This window comes from Candoia aspera, chromosome 10 (assembly GCF_035149785.1).
Source record: "Candoia aspera isolate rCanAsp1 chromosome 10, rCanAsp1.hap2, whole genome shotgun sequence".
NCBI classification, from domain to species: domain Eukaryota; kingdom Metazoa; phylum Chordata; class Lepidosauria; order Squamata; family Boidae; genus Candoia; species Candoia aspera.
The window spans coordinates 22,655,005-22,679,399 of NC_086162.1; the positions used below are offsets into that span (position 1 = coordinate 22,655,005).

Here is a 24,395-nt window from a genome sequence, read left to right on the forward strand (position 1 = left end):
ACCCGTCGAGGCGAAAGATCGACCCGGCGCCGTTCCGATCTTTTGAAAAGGGAAGCCGGGCGGGTGTCGCGGCCCTTCGGGAACCCCTGCTGGCCCGCGGGCGTTTCCGGCGGAGGGGGCAGAAGTCCGGGCAGGGACCAAGGCATCGGGAGCCGCGCCTCCCCCCGCTGCCCTGCTGGGAGCTGGCGGGGCGCCCAAGGCGCACCTGGCAGCCTTCGGCGACGCGCCCTGGGCGCACGGAGCGGGGCTCCCCTCGCCGCCTTGCGGCCGCCGGGAAAGGCAAAGGCAGCCGGCCAGGAGGAGGAGGGGCTGGAGGCGGAACTCCCCCGGGGAAGGGAGGCCGGTAAGAGGCGTCTGCAAAAGTCCCTCTATTCAGCTGAGCGGCCGGGGAAGTCCCGTCTTCCTTCCGCCACCGCCGCGGAGGCAGGGCGAAGCGGGTGGCACCGCCGCCGCCGGGGATCGGCTCGTGGGCGCCCGCGGAGCCTCCAGGTCGGCACAGACCCTCCGGCGCGGGGGGGGGAACCTCCCGGCTCCTGCAGAGGACGGCCTCCTGCCCCCCTCCCTGCCCGAAAGAGCGAAAGCAAAAGGATGACTTGGCAAAGGCAGAGGCGAGACGCTCGGGAGGAGCTGGACGGGTGACTCCCTTCCCAGGAATCCGGCAGGCGAGGGATCCAGGCGGGGGGAGCTTGGCGGCGGCGGCACTGCCCCCCTCCAGCTGCTGATCCAAGACCTGCGGGTGGGGGGCCTGCCAGCAGGGCTCCCCAGGAGAGGAACATGGCATCCCTCTAGCTCTCTGGAGGGTCCTCTGGGGAAAGGACTTTGGGGGCGATTGCATGGCATCTCGCACAGGGCCACCTGGGAAATCAGCACCCCTCCCGGAAGGGGTCGAAGTAGGAAGCCAGCCCGCGATGCTCGGAGAGGGGGGCCACCGCCCCTTTCTTCCAATCAGCTGAAAACTGTGCAGGGGGCTCTTTTGCTGGAGGTGGGGCATCCTTTGGTGACCTCCAGAGCTGGACAGTCAAAAGAGAGGTTGGGTTTCTGAAGATGGGGGACTGAGGCAGCAGCTCCCCCACCTGCCCGGCATCTAGGAAAAGTGACCTCTTTCTCAAGAGCTGAAGGCACCTGGGGCAGGTTGAATCTGTGGTTCACCCCATTGGCCACCCCAGGCATCCTGGAATATGGCAGGGGAATTTCCCGTGGATCTCCGGACCTGGCGGAAAAATGAGATCCAGGACAAGTGCCCCCCCTCTAAGGGGGACCCACCTTTGACTCCCTCTGGCCAGCAGATGCCTGGCATTTCTTCGGGACCGGCGGTGCTGCCGGAACTCATGGACAAAGACACATCTCCTCTGTGTCAGCCTGATCCCCGACCAAGGACACAAGGTGCAGTGTCACCCAAGGGTGGGCTGCAGGGAGAAAAGAAGGCCGAGACGTATTTACCTCTGAGAAAGCGCCGCTATGCTGTGGAGGGGGCAAACGGGGACACGCAGGGGCCGCTGGCTGGCAAGGTCCCCAAGACCGAGAGTGGCAAGGAGGGAAGTGGGTCATGGCAACCCCACTGCAATGGCTACCACTCTCGTTATATCTCGGTGACCTATCCCAGGGTGCCGGTGGCATATTATCCAGGTAAGGATTCAGCAGCTCCCTGAAAACCTTATCTTCTTCCTTCACTTGGTTTCCTAATTCTTATACCCCACTGCCAGCTTCCTTCTCACCAGCCATGCTCTGTGTCCCCCACCACCACCACCAGTCCTTTAGGGCAGCTTCCCATTCTGGTATCCTTTAGATCAGTGTTTCTCAACCTTGGCAACTTTAAGGTGTGTGGACTTCAACTCCCAGAATTCTGGCTGGTTGGGGAATTCTGGAAGTTGAAGTCCACACACCTTAAAGTTGCCACGGTTGAGAAACATTGATCTAGAGGGATCGAAGCAGAGGAAAACAGTGGGGTATGATTTCTTTCTTAGTTCTTTTTTACTTAATCTGGAAATAAATTAGTGGGAGTGGTCTCCTTTAATTGCATCCCCCTAGTATCTCCCCTGCGAGGTAGGCCGGACAGAGGAGGGGGCGGTCTAACAGAGCACCGGGGTGAGGAGGAGGATACTGTTCAGTTGTTCATGTCCAGCCTGAGAAGCCTTCAAGAGGAGGGTGTTCAGGAAGAAGGAAACAGTCCAGCAGCAAGAGATTAACAGCATGGCTGGAAGAAGAGATCCCATTGAAAGCAGGGTCCCCGGATTAGGAACTCTGAGACAGGGAGCCCCAGTTCAGAATCTCCCTTATCCCAAGCAACAGTGGCAATTTTATTCTCCAGTGTGGTTTTTTTTATGGGAGGTCCTCTTTAGTCCGTAAGGGTTGTTACTCCACACATTTAGTGAGCTTCCTGCTCGATCTGCAGCAGGGGACCCCCAGAGCCTGCCTTGGCAACTCCATGATTGTCCCTGGTTTCAGGCCGTTTGCAAGGGGGAATGAAGAGGGCAGTTCTTCTCACCAAATGGGTGAGCTAATGCACGCCCACAGAGAGAAAGAGAGGCAGACTCGCAGAGAGGGCACACTGTAAAAATGCCTTTTTAAATGCATTTCTTGTGAGAGGTTGCTTTCGACTGGCTGATGTCTCATGAGCACACACACGGTCCTCAGGCTTGAAGCTGGCCCTGGGGGAAGAGGGGCAGGTGGCCTCACTTTTGTGGGGTGGATTGTAAGTTCACTGGGGACAAAAGCGAATGCTTGCCCAGGTGTGATGATATCGAGAGAAGCATCTGGCAGTCTAGGCTGTCTTCCATTGTCACTGCCACTTTGGCTGGCTTGACCTCTCCAGGTAGTCCTCATGTAACAACTGCAATTGGACCAGCAGCTTCGTCACCAGTCGTAAAGTGAAACATCACATGACCGCGCCCGACTTATGATGTCAGTTCCGCTGCGGTCGTTAAGTGAATCACCTGCAGTTGTTAAGCATGATGTCACATGACCATGACTTGCGACTTCCTGCTGGCTTCCCCAATGACTTTGCTCATTGGAAGCCAGCTGTGAAGGTTGCAAATGGCGATCATGTGATCGCGGGGACACTGAGACGGCTTTAAGTTCAAGGACCAGTGATAAAGCTACTTTTTCAGCCCTGTCGTAAGTTCGAACAGTTGCTGACCAAGGACTACCTGTATTTTATCCAGGTGCATACACAGGAACATAATGTGACGATGATGTCTTCTTTCTCTGTGTGAATGTGCCCAACGTGGACACCCCATGCTGGTTCAAGGGTTCAGACTCCCAAAGGCAATTTGAAACTTGCAGGAACTTGAGGAAGGACGTTCTGGGCCAGTTAAACAAAATGCACATGCAGTTTGGAGGCCTTCTTGGGAACATGTTCCCTGCAGGCACGTTCTTGGGGTTTCTTTCCAGCTAGCAAAAGCCAAGAGGAGTCTTGGCCAAGTTGGCTTCCTCTCTGGGTTGAGGGGAGCAAAGGTGATCTTTGAAAGAAGGCCATTGGACAGAAGTTCATGATGAAAGCATGGCTGCCACCCACCCTTATGACCTCCTGAGTCAGTGAGAAGGAGCGTGGGCTTTTCAGCAGGGATGCCTTTAAGGAAAGGGGTCTTCGGAGGAAGAAAGGGGACCTGTATCTCTCGTGTTGGGAAAGTATGAACTTAGGAATGGTCTTCAAAGGGACAGGGTTCCTTGGAACCTGTTTCATCTTGAAGGTGTCCTGCCAAGGATCTTGCCCCGTGGCCTCCGGGGTGACTTTACATGGCCTTCCTTGCTGCTTGAGATGGTGCGAAGAGGAAAGCGTTAAAAGAGGTCTTGCAGAATCAGTGCAATCATGGGACACCAATATCTCCTGGTTTTTGATCTGGTCTTCTGAATGTTGAAGCCCTAAAGGAACTTGATGCCTGGATTCTTATGGGATAAACTTCACTTCTCATTGCAATCTGTTCCCCCCCCCCTTCTCTCCCTCCCTTCCCATCCTCAGGTCTGGCCAGCCCCTTCCTGAGCCCAGATCTCCCTCCACTGTTGCAACCCTTGGCCACGCCTTCGCTGCTGGGAATCCTGCCCCCTTACGCCTTGCTCCCCCCGGCAGAAGCCCAGCTGGCTTTGGACATTGCCACAGCAACGCGGCCAGATGAGGATGGAGACACGTAAGAGGAAACCTTCTTTGGGTGGGGAAATCCAGAAGGAACTGGGCAGTGAGGACAACAGCCCGTGGGTTTAAGTCCTGGGAAACCAGGTTTCGGCAAGTAGGAGAGCAGTGGACAATTCTTAGAGGAGGGTGTGACCACTCTGGCTTGAATGCAGTGGCTGCACAGATCCAGAATTTTATTTTATTTACATTTTGTTTCTTAGAAGGTTCAGGCTTCTGGCACTGTGGAAAAAATTCTGGAGAGAAAGCAAATTTTTCTTCAGGGCTTTTAGCTCAATAGAAGTAATAGGGCCCCATGATGAGGATAATGGATATGCGCCCCTCTTTCTGGCCATGCGCACTTTAGGGAAGGTAGAGCGGGTTTTCCATCTCTCTGTTTGGCAAGGAGAGTGGGTGGGTAGGGGGCAGGGGGCTTAATAGGGCCATCCAGGGAGGGGGTGTCAAAAAAACCCCACAACAATCCCCGCTGCAGGATAGAAGTCCTGTTATGGGTAGGGCTTCAATCTCACAATTGCAGTTGCCGTCCTGACTTTTTTTACCTTCCCCCCAGAGCTCCGGTGCTTATGGTTTACCATGGCAGTTGTTTCCCACCTACATACTTTCTTTTTCCCTTAGTGGTTAGCAATTGGCAGTGTGACCTGCCGAAGAGCTGAGAATGTCCTTTCTGTCCTGCCTGTCTCATGAACCTCCCCTCCCATCCAGCGCTGGTTGTTACAATTCCAGCCTCAGTGAGAATAGAGTAATAATCAAGCCAGGGCTCTTTGGCCATTGCAATAAGACATCTTCCTTTTTTCTGAAAAGAAGACGACTGTAGAAATGTATAGCTAAAGATCTCCTGGTCTCCTAATTTAATGTGGAGGATCCTAAGGTGGACCACCTTACCTTCATGGCTTTCCCCTATCCCAGCCTTCCTCAGCTGTTTGGCCCTGGAGGACCCTTGAAATATTTTTTCAGGTCTCAGGAAACCCTTGCACATTCAGGCTCCAATAGAGGCCAGAAGTTACAAAATTATGACATTTGTTTCATGGGTAGGCCTGTAGATATGCGTTAACCATGTTCTTAGACTAAAAGTGAAGAATGAAACTTACCTCTTTCATGTGAAATTGCCTGAACTTGAAGTAATTTTTTAAATAAATCGTGATCTCCCAGGAAACCCCTAGGGAACTCTCATGGAACCCTTGGGTACCACAGAACACTGGTGGAGGAACCCTGCCCTATCCAGATAGAAAGCATGTCTCACCCAGCTAGAACTAGGGAGGCAATGACCTTTACAGGATTAGCGTGGACAAAAATGCATCTTTTCTCAGATGAGGCATGGTACCCAAAGGGTATGGAAACCAATCACTTGGGCATAGATGATGACTTCTAATTTACACAACTTTTTGAAAAAGAAAAGACCCAACAGATGCCCAGATGAGATGAGATGGTCTGCCTGTCCTGAGATGGTCTGCCCGGGCAAGTAACCAAACGATGGTGCAGGCAGGGGAGCCAGTTCAGTGTAGTGGTTGAGGCACTGGGCTAAAAACCGGGAGACTCAATTTAATTTAATATTTAATATTTAATATTTATTTAATTTAATAATTTAAGCATTATTTTATCTTTTGAGAGAGAGGGGCGGTGATGAAATTTGAAATATTTTATTTATTTATTTATTTATTTATTTATCAATCAAATTTGTCGTCGCCCATCTCCTCTGACCTTTGATACTTAATTAAAGTATTTAATCTCCTAGGCCGGTGTTTCTCAACCTTGGCAACTTGAAGATGCTGACTGGGGAATTCTGGGCGTTGAAGTCCACACATCTTCAAGTTGCCAAGGTTGAGAAACACCGGCCTAGACAGAGAGCTAGTTTGGTGTAGCAGTTAAGGCACCAGGATAGAAACTGGGAGGCTGTGAGTTCTAGTCCTGCCTTGGGCACAAAGCCAGCTGGGTGACCTTGGGCCAGCCACTCTCTCTCAGCCCTGGGAAGGAGGCAATGGCAAACCACTTCCGAAAACCATTGCCAAGCAAACTGCAAGGACTTGTCCAGGCAGTCTCCGAAAATCAGACACGACTGAACGGATTAAAAAAAAAAGAGGCAGGGAAGGATACTGTATTCAAGAGAGGGCTCCTGTTGCAAACAGCATGGTGTCGGTAAGCTTAAGGTTCTGTCCAACAAGCCAGCTTTGATGTATTTGCAAATATCTACTGTTATATCCTCTCTTTGCTTCCTGTTTTGGGGCAAAGGTGACGTGCAAAGCCAGGGCATTTCTTAGTGCTTCTGCTATTGTGAGCCTAAGAACAGTTCCTGCTGCTCTTTAATCAAAGCTAACTTAAGTTGGAAGGGGAATCCCCGGTTTGTGCTGCAGCTGAATCTCTCTCTCTCCCTCTCTCTCACACACATACAGCTATTTGCTCCTCCCTAGCCTGCTGACGTTCCCCCCCTGCTACGTAACTGTTGGCAACTTTGCTCCTTTTACAGGAATAGGGCAAAGGCTGTTGCTTGGCCCTGAAGGCAAGGCGGGAGGCCTTCTTGCCAACACACACAAACACACAAACACAGCCACACCTTTCCTTATCCTCCTGCCCTGCAGAATTGCAGAGAGAGATCTTGCCCCAAGGGCAGGTCAAGCCCTGGGGCAGAACCTGGTGACCTTCTTGGGAGAGAGGAGATGGGTTTTGCAGAACACCTCTGGGAGGACCCCAAGCTTTCCTGCCACGGTGAGGAAGCTGCCATGGTGAGACAGGAAGTAAAGGTCATGGTCGAGCTGGTGGCTCTTACTGGAAGTCTTTGCCTCAGGAGCCCTTCCCTTTGCTGTGGGTTTGGCCTTGCCACGAGAAGCAGGTTTCGTTTTATTATAAACGGAGTGCCGGGGAGCTTTTGTGAAATCACACGGTGCTGCATGACCTCGGGAGAGCGGTGTCACACGCCGGAAGTGTGGTTGGGGTGCAGGGATGCGTCTGCCGGTGAAACACACTGCAAAGGGGGGAGTCCTCTTGTTCCACTCTAGCTCCACTCCTCTCTATGCAAAAGGGGTGGGGGGGATTTTGACAGCTCTCTGAGCAAGTGAGAACCTCAGAACAGTGTTTTTCAACCTCAGCAGCTTTAAGGTACAGGTAGTCCTCACTTAACAGCCATTCATTTAGTGACGGTTCGGACTTACAACAGTGCTGGGGAAAAAACCCAACTTACGACTGGTCCTCATACAGCCGTTGCAGCGTGCCACGGTCACGTGATCACCATTTTCAACCTTCCCAGCCAGCTTCTGGCAGGCAAAATCAATGGGAAACCCCATGATCCGCTTAACACCCACATGGTTTGTGTAACAACTGCCGCAAAAAAGGTTGTAAAATTGGGTTGGATTCGCTTAATGACCACTTCACTTAGTAACTGAAATTCCAGTCCCAATTGTGGTCATTAAGCGAGGACTACCTGTAGGTGGACTTCAACTCCTAGAATTCTGGGAATTGAAGTCCACACATCTTAAAGTTATGGATGTTGAGAAACAGCCCTAGAATTGTCGCATTGAATGGAACTCAGAGGTCATCGATCCAACGCCCTGACCTGTCTGCTTAACCCTGGAGTGGGCACTGAAAAGCTCGCACAAGGTGAGGTCATGGGGAAAACTACCCCACACCAGTGTGCCCACCTCAGCTGCCAGAAAGTCACCATAGGGCTGGATTCGGACAACCTGCTTCGGCAGAAATTGATAGCTTCTGGCTCAGCATGTTGCAGGTATCCTCAGGGCTGAATTGTTTGGGCCCAGTACGATGTCAACCTGGCAGCTGGATTTTGTGAAGCCCGGTTTAGAGATCGGTGTCTTCTGTGAACGCAGCCTGTTTGTGAGAGTGTGTGAACGCAAACCTCCGCCATGGTTGGGGAGAGGCAGGATTTCCCCCCAGCTGGGCAGAGAAGGCCATTAAGAATATAGAGTGAGAGAATGGATGGCATCTTAGGGGTCATCTAATCTAGCCCCCTGCTGCCAGCAGGGCCTACTAGAGCCCCTCTCGCAGATGACCACCCTGCCCGGCTTGAGGGAGGGTGTGGGGCTGTCAAGCAGCCTCCCAACCCAAGCAGCGGTCCGAATGGAGCCTCCATGCCTCCAGACCAGAGCACCAGATGTGTCGTGGCACGGGACTTGCAGGGGAGGCCAGGTGACTGGATGATGACCACCGATGAGGAGGACACAGGACCCTCCTCTTCACTGGGCTCTTCGCCACTGCCTGAGACTTCAGTGGATGTCCAGAGGGTGGGGAACGGGCACCGCTCCCGCACTGAAAATGTTCTCTACTTCCTTCTAGGCCGCTCCACATCGCCGTAGCTCAGGGGAACCTGCTGGCCGCTCAGCATTTAGTGGTGCTTTTCCAGCACGGACGGCGGGAGCTGGATACCTTCAACAACCTTCGGCAAGTGAGTGCAAGCAACAAGGGGACCGTCGTGTGGAAAGGGGGGCGTTGGGCTGGTGCAGGCGGCGGCAACGAACAGGAGGCTGTTTTTTTTAATCCGAGTCTCGAGATTCAGGGAGCGTCTGGGCAGTCGATCCTCTTCTGCCAGGTTAGATGGTGTTGCCCTTTGCAACGGCCAGCGTTGGTTCCACTTTCATTGGAGGTGTGTGCATGTCGAACCTGGGGTTTTGTTTCGTGGAAAACACTGTTGGGTGCTGTAACCCTGGCCCACAATGCTTCCCGATTTAGGGGAGAGGGGGATCCCCAGAGCACATCGCCCGAAGAGGAAGCTGCTAACATTTCTTTGATATTCTTATTTGGTGTTTATTCTTCAGTCTTACAAAGGAGGCCCTTCCTGGGACAGGGAATATGACAAAATAGACCTTGTGTTCCAGGTTGGTGACTGTAGTAGCCCAGGTAAACTCACAGCCAGTTCCAGTTTAATTTTATTACGGTCACTGACCAGTACAAGATACAATTCTGTAAAGTTGTACACGTTAGCCTTAAAATATAAACCATCTGATTTAAAATAATTTTAAATTTGAATTGACAAGTTCCAATTAAATGTTAAAATACATATAGATCATAATGTAAATGAATCCCTTAATCAGATTTGAAAACAATCTTATTCATTTACATTATCATGACTAATATTCTATCAAATATAAGTATCTATAAAAATATGATACGTAAAATATTAAAAAGAGTAATAAAAAGAATAGAATATATACTTTAAGACCACTTAAAGTTATTACACGGGGTACATTACTACATTTTTCCAATCATAATCTGATTGGCTCAGTGCATTTCAAATCCCTACTGCACTTGGGAGATTTCGTGGAAAATTAGCAGGACTTCAGGGCTATTTATTCACAGAGGATCAATCCTCTGGGTGACCGTTTGCAGGAAGTTTGTGGTCTTCTCTCGTAATCCAAAGCCCCCTTCATCACCCGCTCCATGCTTTGTAGGAAGCTGATCAGAACAATTTAATCACAGCCTTAACACAAGCCCTTTCCCCCCTTTTCTACCTCTGCCTTTTAGGATTGCTGATCCGCACTTAAATTAGGGGCAGATCTGACTTGGGATGCAAAGTTTATCCTGGGATATGTCTCTTAGCCACGAGAGAGTATTGATTTCTTTACCTGACACACAGATCTGCATCAGCTGGACTCCATTTCGCATCTGGCTCTGGTGCTGGAGCTCACGGCTGTAATAAAATCCAGATTAGACCCATCAGTCCCAGTTAATCTTGGCTCATACGGGGGACTGGTGAGATTACACTGGAAGAAAGGCGCACACATTTTTTTATGCATTGTAGAATCCTCTGGCACAACAAGTCTTCACAGCAGAAAGGTTCTTTAACACACTGATTGATACGGAAAGGAATTCTCTTTTGGGTGCACATTTCAAAATCTTGAAGCATGTCTTCCATCTGTATTGCTATGCATGTATATATTCTGCGTTCTTTTTCTTTGTTTTAATTTGAAACAAAGGTGTGGCTTCAAAAAAAGATAATCTCAATAAATGGACAGAGAATTGCTAAAGTTATACAGGGAATGTTCAATATAACATTAATAAAATATAAACCAGGCCAAGCAAAGTACATTAAGTTGTTTTGACCATATACAAAAAGGTCTGAGTTTTTTTAGCTTAATGCCAAAATCTTCACTACAGTATATTATTATTTCTAAATGTTTTTTTAAAAAAAGGAAGGAAAAAGAAGAGAACAACACCCCTAAAAACAATATAAATAAGTCCTTTCCTTTTTCAAAGAAAGTGAGAGGGCAGGGAGAGAATCAACATTAAAACGTAGCACTGACATTAGTTTCCTAAGGAGGAATTGCAGGTTGTTGTTTTTTTAAAAACCCACAAGTTTCTAGCCCTTAAGTCTGAGAAGATTGGCTTGAGCACACAGAAGCAGAGGACAAGCTCAAGAAGATTTCCACTGTAGGGTGCGGCTTTGGCATGAAGCTTACTTCCTGGTGCCTCGCCCCCTGCCAGTAGGAAAAGTTGCATCATGCCTTGTGGGTAAATTGAAGCCAGTGGGCTGAATTTCTGTAATTCACGGAAGACAGAATTCAGCTCTCTCTGCAGCGGGATTGTCTTTTTCAAAACAGAACTGGAAACAGGAATCAGGAAGTTGTTGGAGCAGGTAGGGGCAAGGCTGGGAGAAGGGATTTTCCCCATCCTGGGGAAGAGGATTGTTTGAGGGAAACTGGCAATACCAAAACGACAGTTGATATTCCCCAAATCAGAAGCTGAGAAGGAGTTGCATGCGATTCATCAGCAGAACTGAGTTGGCTGGGCAGGAAAGGGGCTGTCCTAGAGGAGATAAGTCCCTGGAGCTGAACCAGGGTCCCCACTTGCCCATGGAGCTCAGTGGGAACTTTGGAACTTGTTCTCCCTCAGCCAGCCTACCCAAAAGGACTGTTGTGGTGGGGTTAAAATTAGGGGGACCATTATAGAAGGCCCTTTCAGAAAATAAGCTCAACTGCAAGCCAAGGGAAGAAGACCCCAAGACTTTTTCATGGACAAAGCCATGTTGGAGAGAAGGGGTGCCTGCAAGGTATGGTCAAAAAAGTCAAGATGGTGGCGGCCACAGTACAGTTGAAGCTCCACCCATTTTTTACGTGCAAGGCATATAAAAATGGGCACAGCTACGATGCACCATTAAAGCTACCCCCTTGATTTTTTGACCATACCCTGGAGCAGTGTGGAAGACATGTGGACTTCAACTCCCAGAATTCCTCAGCCAGGGGAATTCTGGGAGTTGAAGTCCACATGTCTTAAAGTTGCCACGGTTGAGAAACGTTGCCCTGGAGCTTTGATTGCATCACTGCAACCCCCTTTTTAATTTTTTTGACCATACCCTATGAACACCCTCAACAGAGAGCACAAATTATTGGCTTAGTTCCTGGCAACCGTTTGGGCTCTGCACCCCGCCACCCTTGGGACTTTCCCTAGCCCTGCTGGTGGCAAAGCTCGGAGTCACTTCCTCAAACTGTTACTCAAGAGCAACTCGCTTCATGGTCAGCAAAGCTGGATCATCAGCACTGAACAACTAGTGAGACAGGAGGAAACTGGGGTCAAGGTTGTGGGCCTGTTTCTGACCTCTTCGTTTTGCTGCGTTTCTTTCCCACCCGCTGAGGCAACAGCAGCTGAAGATGCAACTGAGGGGGGAAAAGGTCAAAAAGAGAACAGTAGAGACTGTAATAAAAGCAGCACTGGATAAGGAGTATGTATGGATAGAGGGGGTAGCAATAGTTGTTGAGAAGGGTGGCTATAGAACTCCAGTCAATCAATCAGTCAGTCCAGGAAGCCCAGCGCTTGATGGGATCAAACCATGAAAGATGGTAGGATCTGCTTGAAAACGACATATGAAGGACCGGCAAAGGACTTTGGCGAAGGTGTCTGACAAGCATGGGGCCACCTCAGAAAAGACCACAGGAATAGTCTTCTTCTGCAGGTCGGAATACCGAAGCTCTTGAATTTGGGATTCAAGCAGATTTGTATGAAGGGAAGGGGTGCTTCAGAAGTTCAAAGGTTAGTTCCAGAGAAACTTGACCCTGCAGATACAATGCCTGGAGTGCCCACAACAGTCACCATTTTGAGCACTTCTAAGCTTTCGCAGAAACATCCCTAGGTATGGGACACTGAGTCCCACAATTAGATTTAAAACATTTGGGACTCAGTTACATCCAGGAAGATCAAAAGGCAAACTGTGTTTTTGTGGTGGCTAAGAAAAGTACATGGATGTGGCCATGAAGTCACCAGGAGCCCAGCTCAACTTCCAACAAGTATATCTGCATCTATTTTTAACTCCCTGGAGGGTGGGACTCCCAAGTTGCTGAGGTCCTTCTGCAACAGCCGGAAGCTGAAATTAAGGTTCCTTGGCCCCAGAATGATCTTTTCTACAACAATCTAAAAATTCAAAATAATTCTTTTCTCCTTCCTCTTTGTGGCAAGAGAGCTCTAGCTTCGTGTCTTTAGGAGGATAAATCTTGGATCTGGGGGGAGGAAGAAGTCCTCTGCTAACAGTCAGGAGCTTACATAAAGAGAAGTCATGCACATTCAAGGGTAAATGAGTGGAGAGCATGGAATCTTCCCAGGCGTTCAGTCTCAGATTTCAGGGGAAGGGATTTTCAGGGAGTGTAAGTTTTTGATTGATTGACTGATTGATTGATTATGTACCATCAAGTCGGTGTTGACTCTTAGTGAGCACACAGATAGATCTTCTCCGTGATGATCCGTCCCTAGCCTGGTCCTTCAGCTTTCCCAATGGCACCCCCATTGCCTCTGTAACTGAGTCCATCCCCCTTGCTGCTGGTTGTCCTCTTCATCTCTTCCCTTCCACCCTTCCCAGCATTAGAGCCACCTCCAGAGAGCTGGGTCTTTGCATAACATGTCCAAAGTAGGATAATTTGAGCCTGGTCATTTGCACCTTGAGTGAGAACTCAGGGCTGATTTGTTCGATGATCTATTGGTTTTTTTTCTTGGCTGTCTGTGGTATTCTCAGGAGTCTTCACCAAAGTTCAAAAGCATCAATATTCTTCCTGTCCTGCTTCTTCAAAGTCCGACTTTCACAGGCAAGCTCCTCCCTGATTCTCTGTATCCATATAAAACTTGAACCGGGGAGGAGCAGAAGAATTGACCCTGTCTTTTGCTAGTCTGTTTCTCTACCTCCTTACTCCTACCTTAAAAGGATGGCCAGTCAAGGATGACTCCTAAAAAGCCCATGGGCCCTGGCTTTGGAAACAAACTACAGTTAGTCCTCGTTTAGCAACCACCTCGTTTAGTGACCATTCGCAGTTACGGCGGTGATGAAAAAGTAACTTTGAGACCAGTCCTCGCCTTTATGACCTTCACAGGTCTGTAAAGCAAAGGAAAGCTGAAGATCATAAAATCGTGGTGTTTCACTTAGTGACCACTTTGCCTAATGACCAAGTCCTGTTGTGGTCGCTAAATGAGGACTAGCTGTAGTTTGTTTCCAAAAGCAACCTGTGCCTTCCTAACAGAAGTCTGCCCGCATTTCTTGTGCACTTCTACTGGCTTGAGATGGCTGGGAAGAGGCGAGAAGGCAGCCTTGCCACGCACTTGGGCTGTGCTTGTCCCACGTGTTCCTATCAATGACCTGCCATCATTTCCCTCTCTGATTCTTCAAAACCTTGCTTTGGACCCAACCCCCTCTTTTTCTGAGAAATGTCTCACTGCATGAGTGAAGGCAGGTGCTGGGGATGCGGTTTGATCATGGGAACCAGCTGGGTTTCCTCTGAAGTGGGTGAGTAAAAGCCGTTGAGATGAAGCTGGGGTGCCCGGCAGTTGTGCTGCAGTTGTTCCAGGGAAGAGTATCGAGGACAGAGAGGGCTCTGCCTGTGGGCGTGTTGGTTTGTTGTGTGTTTACTTCCTCTGCAGTCGGGTGCAATTACGCAGAAACGGCCTACAGCACTGCAAGGTTTCTCCACCCACCAAGCGTGGGGAGACATCGTTATTGGAAACGCATTCCCCAAGCAGTGGAAACAACTGAACGATGCGCCCCCAATTTGGGGCTTGGGTTTAGATTCAGATTCAGATTTTTTTTTTTTCAGTTTGTATGGCCATCCGTCTCAGCAAGTGACTCTGGGCAGTGAACCATCTTAAAATAAATTAAAAACATATTCTCATACAGAAGTACAAAAAAGCTGAGGAAGATATCTCAGCCAGGAGATGGGGCCCTTCACACCCCCGGGGCCCCAGGCCCAGGCACCGAACCAGGTCTTTAGGGCCTTGCATAAGGCCAGCAGGGCTGGGGCCATCCTAATCTCTGGAGGGAAAATGTTCCATGGGGCGAGCAGTACGGCACAAAAGGCACACCTCCTGGGCCCCGCTAGCTGGCATTCCCTGGCTGATAGGACTGGAGCCTGCCCATCCTGCTGGCCAGGACAGATGCAAACACCTGGGATAAAGACAGTCTCTCAGGTAACACAGTCCCAAACTGGAATGGCATGTGGGAATGGCCTTGGGAGACAGGGCAAAGAGATGAAACGAAGGGAACAGTCAGATAAAAGGTAGCTGAGCCCGCAGCAGGAATATGGGCAGGGCAAGAGGCTCAGAAGAGACTTTCCCTAGTTTCTTGGACTATAAAGGAGACAGGGGGAAGGGATGCACCTTCTGCACAGCCTTCCCTAGAAAGGAGACTGGAGATTAACTGTCCAGATTGGTTGGGTCGAGCAATGGCCCCTTGAGAAGTGGGCGCACCACCGCTCCCTTAAGAGACAGCGGGACAACCCCCTCCCTCAAGGAAGAGTTAACCACCTCCTGAACCGGATCACACATCCCACCCATTTAGATTTAGATTTGTGGCCTGGTGCACCTTCAGTGCTTTGGGTTACAGCCCTGCCACCTCAAATCCTGCCCAAACTGCGGCAGCCCATATTGTGCCTGGGTTGATGGGATCTGTAGTCAGACACATCTGGAGACCACCAGATCGAGGAAGGCTGCTCTAAGACACTTTGTAAAACCTGACATCACATTGCTCAGAGCAATCCAATCTCTTTTTAATTGACCTTGTCTGGACCCGGAAGCTAAGCAGGGTCGGTCATGGTTCGTACTAGAAGGGGAGGCTCCCAGGAAATTGGAGGGCTGTAAGCTAAACTGGGAAGTCAAAGCAACACCTGGATGAAAACAACGGCAAACCATCTTCATATGGTTGCTGAGAACACTGCACAGATGTGTTGATGAAATCACTCCTGAACCGAATGGGGAGGATTATAACCATTTCATATTTATTTTTACTGATTTATTTATATTGTAATTTATATGTTTTAATTGTGATTTTATTGTCAACCGCCCAGAGTCCCCTTTTCAGGAGAGCTGGGTGGTGATAGAAATTTGAAAAATAAATAAATAAAATTAATTAATGCTTTACAGAAAAATCCAGGGGCCTTAACTGCATAAATTTAGCTGCCATGAATGTCTGCATGTATCACCTGGCAGTGATCAGCACCTTTTGCTTCCCAAATTCCAGACCCCTTTACACTTGGCAGTGATCACAGCTCAACCATCCCTTGTGAAACTCCTGCTGTCCCACAGAGCATCACCCATGGTGCTGGACCGGAATGGACAAACTGCCCTGCATCTGGCTTGTGAGCATGGCAGCCACCGTTGCCTGCAGGAGTTGTTGGATGGAAGCCCCACCCCACTGGATCTTGAAGCCCGGAATTTCGAGGGTGAGCATGGAGGTGAAATTGGGAAGCTTGGTTGGCATGATGAAAAGAGAGTCCAATGATTCCAGGAAATTTAAGAGTTTTTAGCATTGTCTTGCCCATTCTGGGTTAGATTTTTAGAGATTAAAAAGGGGCTTTGTCTGGTGCCAGAAAGGCACCAAGGAAGGACCAGAGTAGCTTTTCTGGGGAACGTTTCACGACTGGGTCACCATTATCTAGATCTTTAAATTTAAATTTGTTTGCTTGTTTGTTTTAAAAGACTTATATGGCCACCCACTTTATATACAGCAACTTCAGTAACACGGAAAAAGTTACACCCCTCAGCATTCCCAGTTACAGCCCTTCCTCCAGACAAGTATCTCCTAGATTCGCTGAGCTCTATTCATGATTCAAGACTGTCTCTTTTTTCCAGTGACGTTCACTACAAATCAGACAGCTGGGGAAATGGAAATCAGAAGGAATCTGGTAGCACCTTTTCCGACTAACAACTTTTATGAAAAAGTTGCAGCTCATGAAAGCATCTACCTTTTAATAACATTTGTCAGCTGGAAAAGGTGCGAGCAGATTTTTGACTACCATCGACTAACATGGCTCTCCTCTGATAATATCTGCATCAGGGAACCAGATTAAATTACCCAATGAAAATCTTGCTCTGTGCTTCAAGGATCTTGGTCCCAAGTTGGGAAAGGTTCAGAGAATCCAAACTGGCGCATTGAATGGAACCCAGAAACGGATGGGAAGCCATGCAGATGGTATGAACCCAGTGAAAGCTCTAGCATCACTCAAGAGGCAATACAGTTTTCATGGGCAGCACATGACAGTGATCTGGGAGACAATCATTCCAAGGTTTTGTGCCCCAGAATATGATATTCAGAGCTATCCCTTGATATAGTGGTTAATACTAACCCCTACAAACTAGTCTTTATTTTTCCATTATGTGATTATTTGGAATCATTGACAAAATCCCAGGACAAGAGCAGTTTTGTTTTTGAAATGTCCCAATTGCGCCCCCCACTTTTTTTTGTCTCTGTCTAGGCTTTACCCCACTGCATCTAGCTGTTGGAGCCTCTAGCCGTGACATAGTTCTTGCTCTGCTGGATCATGGGGCAGATGTGGATGCTGTGGTAAGCATGGGGTTCAAGGTGTAGGAAGGAGGAAATGAACTGGAGATCTTGCACAAAAAGATTGCTGATCTCTGTAATTGATTATGGGGATGAATAATTAGCAGGGACGCGGTGGCGCTGCGGGTTAAACCACTGAGCTGCTGAGCTTGCCGATTGGAAGGTCGGCGGTTCGAATCCACGTGACGGGGTGAGCTCCCATTGCTAGTCCCAGCTCCTGCCAACCTAGCAGTTTGAAAGCATGCCAATGTGAGTAGATTAATAGGTACCGCTTCAGCGGGCAGGTAACGGCGTTCCGTTTAGTCATGCCGGCCACATGACCACGGAGGAAGTGTCTACGGACAAACGCCGGCTCTTCGGCTTTGAAACAGAGATGAGCACCGCCCCCTAGAGTCGGACACGGCTGGACTTAATGTCAAGGGAAACCTTTACCTATGAATAAGTAAGAATGAAGTATAAAGACACATTGGCGAACTGTAAAGTTGCATGATATTTTTGATGTATTATTTTAGTGAAACTCAGGATTGTTAAATGAAACTGGGGAGGTGTTCTAACAAATGGGAAAGTTTGTCTTATAAAAGTAAACAAAAATAACTGTATATGAATAAGCAGCAGAAGAGTTCCTTTTTCATTCTGAGAGAGGTTATGGAATAGGATGTTACAATTTTTAACAGTTAAAATGTTGAAATTTTAAAATGGAATGTTTGACTAGATGAAGGAAATGTCTTAAGGAGAGGAAAACAGACAAGATAGAGTTGACTGGCTATATTTTGACCTGATACCATCTTACTTGGGATAATTTTTTATGAAGGGTTAATGAATTTGAAAAACAGTTAAGTCCTTTCTCTTAAAGTTTAGCTCTTCATTTGTGTTATGGCTGCCTATCTGCAAACATACATACTGCTGTGCAAGTTTGGGAGTTTGCTGTACAACAGAATTGGATTGGAATATAGCAAAAGTATTATTTTTTCCATGAGAACTTAAGATACCCTAATACATTACCCTAGTTACTGGTCTCCAACAGTGTTCCCCACTGTTTGTAGGGGAATTCAGAGTTCAGAGCATCACAGAAGGATCTACTATGGTTAACAACTGTTTTTTAAAGGGTAGATGAAGAGAAGTGAAGGAATCATGATATCGGACTTGTGAATTTCATTAATGTTCCCCCTGCAAATGAGACCAACACTGGTACCTGTTCTAACCAACCCTGACTGACTCCTATTTTTAGGACATAAAGAGTGGCCGATCTCCACTACTTCATGCTGTGGAGAACAACAATTTGGATAGGGTGGAGTTGCTACTACAGGTAAGGATGGTTTGCCCTTCTTGAGAAAACCCATTTTTAGTCTCAAGCCTTTTTTTTTTTAAAGGAAGCACAAGAAAAATGCATTGGCAGCAATCACTCAATTCCAGTAAACAATAGTTTAGCACAAGCTAAATGGGAAGACTGAGCTGCAGTAAGCAAAGCTGGGTGGAAGAGTTTGAAGCAGTGTTTCTCAACCTTGGCAACTTTAAGATGTGTGGACTTCAACTCCCAGAATTCCCCAGCCAGTCACACTGGCTGGGGAATTCTGGGAGTTGAAGTCCACATATCTTAAAGATGCCAAGTTTGAGAAACACTGAAAGGCTTCCACTTTTGCATAACTATAATTTGTTCTGTCATCTGGGTTGATAAATATGATTATCATAAACTGTGTAGAAATACAACAGCTATGTAGCCATGATTTTGAAGGCTCTTTGTTTGTAATGAACCATTGTTAACATTGACCATGGTTTTCAGCTTGGGGTATGACAAACCACAGTGTTGCAGAAATGTTTTAATCCCACCTTTCAGCATAAGAGGGGGTGTTGTAAACCAGTCTGCCTAAAATTGTAAGGACTGGCAAATATGAAATTTCCCAGGTTTATCCTTGAGCAGATGTTTTCCATTCCATAAGGTCCATCCTAGCTTTCCATATCTCAGATAGCTCCCCTGTCCTGAGATCTTTCCAAGCAGGCAGGCCGAAAGTGTTGAATCTCTGCAATCTCAGTTGTTCTGCATCCTTAAGTGTTTGCGTTGTACCCCACTTCACAGCACGGTGCCAACATAAATGCTCAATCCTACGGGGGCAATACAGCACTCCACGCAGCTAGCGGAAGGGGCCTCTTGGACATGCTGCGGCTTCTGGTGCGGAATGGGGCGGATGGCAGCCTGAAGAACTACCACAATGACACTGCCTTGATGGTGGCAAAGAACAAGAGGGTAAGAAGATACCAGGGCGTCAATTAGCATATGTCTGATTAAGAATAGTAGTAATCTGTGTGGGGATAATGCAGCCCATTTTGTACTGGTTGGGATGAGGGACCCAGGAAAATATCTGCAGTGAATTATTTGAGTTTTATCAGACAAAACTGGATTTTCTCCTCAATGGTGCTTTCTCTTACTCCTTTCAAAGTAGTAGGATCCCAGTTTCTGAATTACTGGCTCCAACAGTATTCCCCCCTGTTTGTAGGGGAATTCAGAGTTCAGAGCATCACAGAAGGATCTACTACTGTTTTTTAAAGGGTGGATGGGGAGAAGTGGTATCGGACTTGTGAATTTCATTAACCTTCCCTCTCCAAATGATATCAACGCTGGTGCCTGTTCTAACCAACCCCGATTGACTCCTATTTTTAGGACAGTCACCTCTCCCATCCTCATTTTGTGGTCACAGCAGAGATTCAGTGAATATTTTTGTGCCTGGCTTAAGGTTATTCCATAAGCTTCTCGGCTAGGGAGGATTTGAATCTGGGTCTCCCAAGTCCTAATCTAATGCTAGTCTAGGAGTTGGCCCATGAACCCCTTTTGTGAGGGGTCCCAGAAATGCAAGTTCTCATCATTTTGCAAAGGAAAAAAAAAACCTCTGAGATAGACCAGCCCAACAGCTCACTCAGGAATCATCCAGACACTCTGACATTCATTGCTACACACAGCCTTGAGGTCTAGAAAGTGGGGTCTACCGTTGCTTTTCAGTGGATAATGCATCGTAATTACAGACAAGCCAGAGAGCAAATTTTAGGGAAATGGGGCCAAATGGTGAAGAATCATGAGAATAGGCAGCACATAAAGGTTTATAAATTAATAAATGTGCAGGGCTGGCTGGTAAGAGAAAGGAAAACAATAAATAAATCTGTTGGTGTGCCCAGCGGTCCATGTGCTGCGTGTGAATATTTCGCCTAAGGAGAAGATTATCCCAGGAATGTGGGCATGGACCTCAGGAGAGACACAAAGCAATTGCTTACTCTCTGTAGCAAAGGATAGGAAGAGAACCCAGATTTTACAGATTCAGGAATGTCATTCAGGTTGGACTGGTTAAACCATTTCCTCCAAGTTAGCAACAATACAATGCAAGAGGTGCATCTTCTGTGTGATCGTAGTGAGGTTTGTCTCGGGTAATTCCCCCCATGGATCATGACCTGGATTCATTATTGCACAAGTTGTGGGTGGGGTGGGGTGGAGGGAGATGTGTTTTTAAGCCCTCTCCAGAGATGGCTTGTGGTGACTGCCCAAACGTCAACCTTGCTTGGAGCAAAACATTTCTTCTGATCAGTGCCCAAGCCACAGAGAAAAACAGGACCCCCCTCTCCCCTTCTTATGTGGAATTTACTCAGAGCTTAGATCCTTATTATCAGCTGTTAGGTTTCCTGTTGCAAAACACTGGAAAACTAAAGTGTTACAGGTAGTCCTCATTTAACATCCATCGTTTTCCATGAGTTTTCCCGTTTGAAGTTAGGGCAGCGCTGAACAAGGGGTGCTTGCAATGGGTCCTCGTACTTGCGGCTGTCGTAGCATCCCCACGGTCGCGGGATTGCAGTTTGGGCGCTCAGCGACCGGCACGCAATTACAACATCGCAGCGTCCTGCATTCATACAATCACCATTTGTGACCTTCACTGCCAGCTTCTAACAAGCAAAGTCAGTGGGGAAGCTGGCAGGAGGTCACAAGTCAGGGTCATGTGAGGTTGCACTTAATGACCCACGGTGATTTGCTTAACAACGGCAACTGGGAGTGCCAGAACTGCTGTCACTAAGCCGGACAGTCATGTGATGTCACACTTTACGACCATGTTGCTTAGGGATGGCGTTCTCAGTCCCAATTACCATCAGTAAGTGAGGGCTACTTGCACTTTCATTGGATTAGCGTTGGAAATGTCTCTCGTGAATGCCAAATTTGGCCACCATTCATTACTTATACTAACGTTTTTCCAAGCAGATGATGTCCATCTGTGCAAATCGTGTTCCACACAGACGTATTAGATACGGACGTTTGAAATGCTCGTATTTCCCTCAAGATCATACAAACTTTATTCCCCCTTTTTAGAAATAATTCTTGGGTAGGTCCTGGTGTACTTCTCTTTCCCACAGTGACTCCTTCTCCTTCTCCTTCTCCTTCTCCTTCTCCTTCTCCATCTTCCTGGTTTGCAAAAATAACGTTAAAGAGGAAGCCGTAGGAGGGAAGAGGCCAGAGCTAACACCTTTCCAGTCACTGAAAAGTCCTGACTGAAGATGCTAAGAATTGTAGTTCAGTGACATCTGGAAAGCTACGGGTTCTCCGTGCTTGGTTTAGTTGGTCCTCTCATCTTTTGGGGAGAACGCTTGCATTGGGGACCATAAAGGGTCCAGGGGACCCAAGACGCCGTCTTTTTGCAGAAAGAGCAGAATATGACACCATCTCCCCATCTTTCCAATCCCTAGGCGATCGACATCCTAAGAGGAAAAGCTGCTCGGCCTGTCCCACAACCTGAAAACAGCCATGATGGATCATCCCCCACGATCAGCACCACTAGCTCTCCTGGCAGTCGGGCCCATTCCTGTGAGTAAACTCACCCAAACAGGCAGCCTAGATTTTGTCCCCTTCTTCGGCTGCCCTCTTGGCCTGGATTACAAACTGGGCAGGAAGGGAACACGGCCATGGACCTTATCACGTTGGAAGTAGCCCAGCAAGGGAAGAATTTGATTCCACATCTAAAACTGTGCCCTTCAATCGGCATATTATTTGGTTTCAATAAGGCCCATATAAATGTGATTCCCTTTCACTGGGTTTGGGATTGCAGTGCATAGGCACTGTGGGGCTGGATTATTTAACCAGATGTGCTTGCGTGTGACATCTTTATTGTCTTTTTGCTACTGAGTTAGTTGTTTTTGCGAGCCTTGGTCTTGTTTTTATTTTTGTGTGGCTACTGGTGACTTGTGATTGGGGTGGCATAGCAGTGATACGAAATCAGTCAATAAATAAGCACTTGGTGGGGTACTTATGAAATCCAGCTTGAGTATCTTTGACAAGGCCATGGCTGCTTTTGTTGAAGTTGTTTTATATTTGTCAGAGTTGATGGCAGCACCTTCACGGGCTTGGCTGATCTCAGAAGTGTTGGATGTCTTACATATTTTGATGGGAAGCAAGTAAAGAATTCCAGGACTGGACTAGACTGGGAAATCAGAAGAAGACAGTAGTAAACCACTTCTGTATTTTGTTGCCAAGGAAATATGCATCCATATAGTCATCAGCAGATGAGCTCAACTTGAGGGGGATTCTTATCTTGCACTTTCTTCTGCATCTCTGGGAAAGTGTATGGATTGACATTTGAGGTCTAAGCTCATTCATTCTTTTTTTTGTGCCTTCGAGTCAATCTTGACTCCTGGCGACTGCCTGGACAAGTCCCTACAGTTTTCTTGGCAAGGTTTTTTGGAAGCGGCTTGCCATTGCCTCCTTCCTAGGGCTGAGAGAGAGGGACTGGCCCAAGGTCACCCAGCTGGCTTCGTGCCTAAGGCAGGACTAGAACTCACGGTCTCCTGGATTCTACCAGGAGCCTTAACCACTACACCATTCATTCTACTTGTATGCAAAACTTAGAATTGAGGAACAAGAAAAGATTCTGTTTTCCTGCTGGACCACACCGATCCAACTGTTCCAACTGGGAACAACTGTGAGATCATGTGGCTGAGAAGTGGCCCATGCTGATGTTCCTCAAAACAGTTTGCCCCCAAGAATGATATGCATTGCCCAGGTCCATAATTAATTCCCATTTGGTGTACGGTAATCATTTCCTCTGTCTCAGCCTCATTGATGAAATGTAATCTGCCTAGCTTTGATCAAGAGATAGCCCTACTGACCATGCTTTTGTCTCCCTTCAGACTTGCTGCATGCTTCACCGGAATCCTGCCCCACCATTCCCAGCCCTGATCAGACCCTGAAGCCTCACAGAGCAGGGCAGTCTCCCAACTCAGCCAGTCTGAGACCAGAAAGCATTATCTCGACTAATGGATCTTCAGCATCTGCCCCACTGCCTGGAGGGGAGTTGGAGAGGAGCTCAAATCCATCCACACTAGAGCAGCCAGTGGGGTTTCCAAGGCCCCCGAAGGTCCTCCTGCAAGAGAACATGACTGATCCTGCCTTCCACACTGCTCTGTATCCTTTTGCTCCTTCCAGCCACCACCTCTCATCCCATCATCTCCAGTTGCTTCCACTTGGCCTGAACCATCCTGTCATGTCCCTGCCCTCAGTGCCCCTGGCCAGTCGGATTCCCCTGAGGTGCACAGGGATGGACCAATCACAGATGCCGTTGGAGTCCCAGGGTCCAGCAGTTCTTGGCTGCGAAGGGCAGTGGCTCCATGGCAGTGACAGTGTGCCTGGTGGCAGCTGACAAGAGGAAGTGTGGAAGCTTTCAGCTGCTTTCTGGAACAGGAAGATTTCCCAAGGACCATTTCACAAGGCAGCGAATGAGGTGGAGTGTCAAGAGCTTTGGTACTGTGGATTTCCAGCCTGAAATGTGTACATGTTTGCTATGGACCAAAGGCTACCACCTCTTCAAGTTGACATGTAGCATAAGACAGTCAGCCTGAGATGACACTTCAGACACTGTTGAACCAACACTGGTCTGCTCGATCCACCAACAGCGCCTTCCCTGCCAATCTCTTTGAATGTACCTCACACTGCCACCTTAGCAGACTCTGGGCTGGACCAATTATTTTTGTGAGTGTCCCAGGGCCATTTTTCAGGAAAAGGTAGAGCAGCTGTGAAATGCAAAATCCAGCACCATTCTGCTGCCTTCGTGTTGCAGCAGAGCAGGCTGCACACTCCTCTCGGCCGAGGGCCATACTTGACTTTTGATGACATGCGGGAGGCATTGCTTTAGTGGGGTAAAACTAAAATTTAATTGAATGTGTTATTTGTATTTAATAGGCATTAAATTAATTGAATGCAGTTAGCATGGTGACTCCACAGGTATTTAAGAGTTGTTGCATCTCTTGTATTAGGAATTGCAATGCGGTGGCATCTTTTGTACGGTTTCTTGGGATTGTTTACAGCTTTACGGACTGCGTTGTGTGCAGGGACACCTGCAGATGGGGCGAAAAAAGGTGGGCAGCTGAGAGCCTCCCCCCAAGACACCCCTAGTTGCCTAAGTGTGTTTTTGACACACGTAGTCTTTTGGGGATCAACCATCAATGTAGGTTTTGTGGAATGAATTGGGGACGTCTTGCTGGGACAAGGAAAGTGAGTGTGCT

General features: G+C 48.0%; 1 protein-coding gene across 1 annotated transcript; it reads left to right on the plus strand.

Moving 5' to 3' along the window:
• The first annotated feature begins 1,161 nt into the window (after positions 1-1,161).
• BCL3 (BCL3 transcription coactivator) lies at positions 1,162-24,093 on the plus strand. The gene is made up of 9 exons (XM_063312528.1): positions 1,162-1,626; positions 3,959-4,124; positions 8,408-8,516; positions 15,555-15,756; positions 16,789-16,877; positions 18,103-18,180; positions 18,949-19,116; positions 21,588-21,705; positions 23,025-24,093. Exons 1-9 carry the CDS (start codon positions 1,179-1,181, stop codon positions 23,531-23,533), a joined length of 1,887 nt encoding a protein of 628 aa, XP_063168598.1. The 5' UTR covers positions 1,162-1,178; the 3' UTR covers positions 23,534-24,093.
• Positions 24,094-24,395: the final 302 nt, after the last annotated feature.

What these genes read in the sequence shown, in the direction of transcription:
- BCL3 (XM_063312528.1), top strand. Translation starts at nt 1,179, where the DNA reads ATGGCAGGGGAATTTCCCGTGGATCTCCGGACCTGGCGGAAAAATGAG. An exon ending in CCTTCAACAACCTTCGGCAA is followed by an intron (nt 8,517 to 15,554) that starts GTGAGTGCAAGC and finishes CCCAAATTCCAG; the next exon opens with ACCCCTTTACACTTGGCAGT. An exon ending in TGGCAGTCGGGCCCATTCCT is followed by an intron (nt 21,706 to 23,024) that starts GTGAGTAAACTC and finishes GTCTCCCTTCAG; the next exon opens with ACTTGCTGCATGCTTCACCG.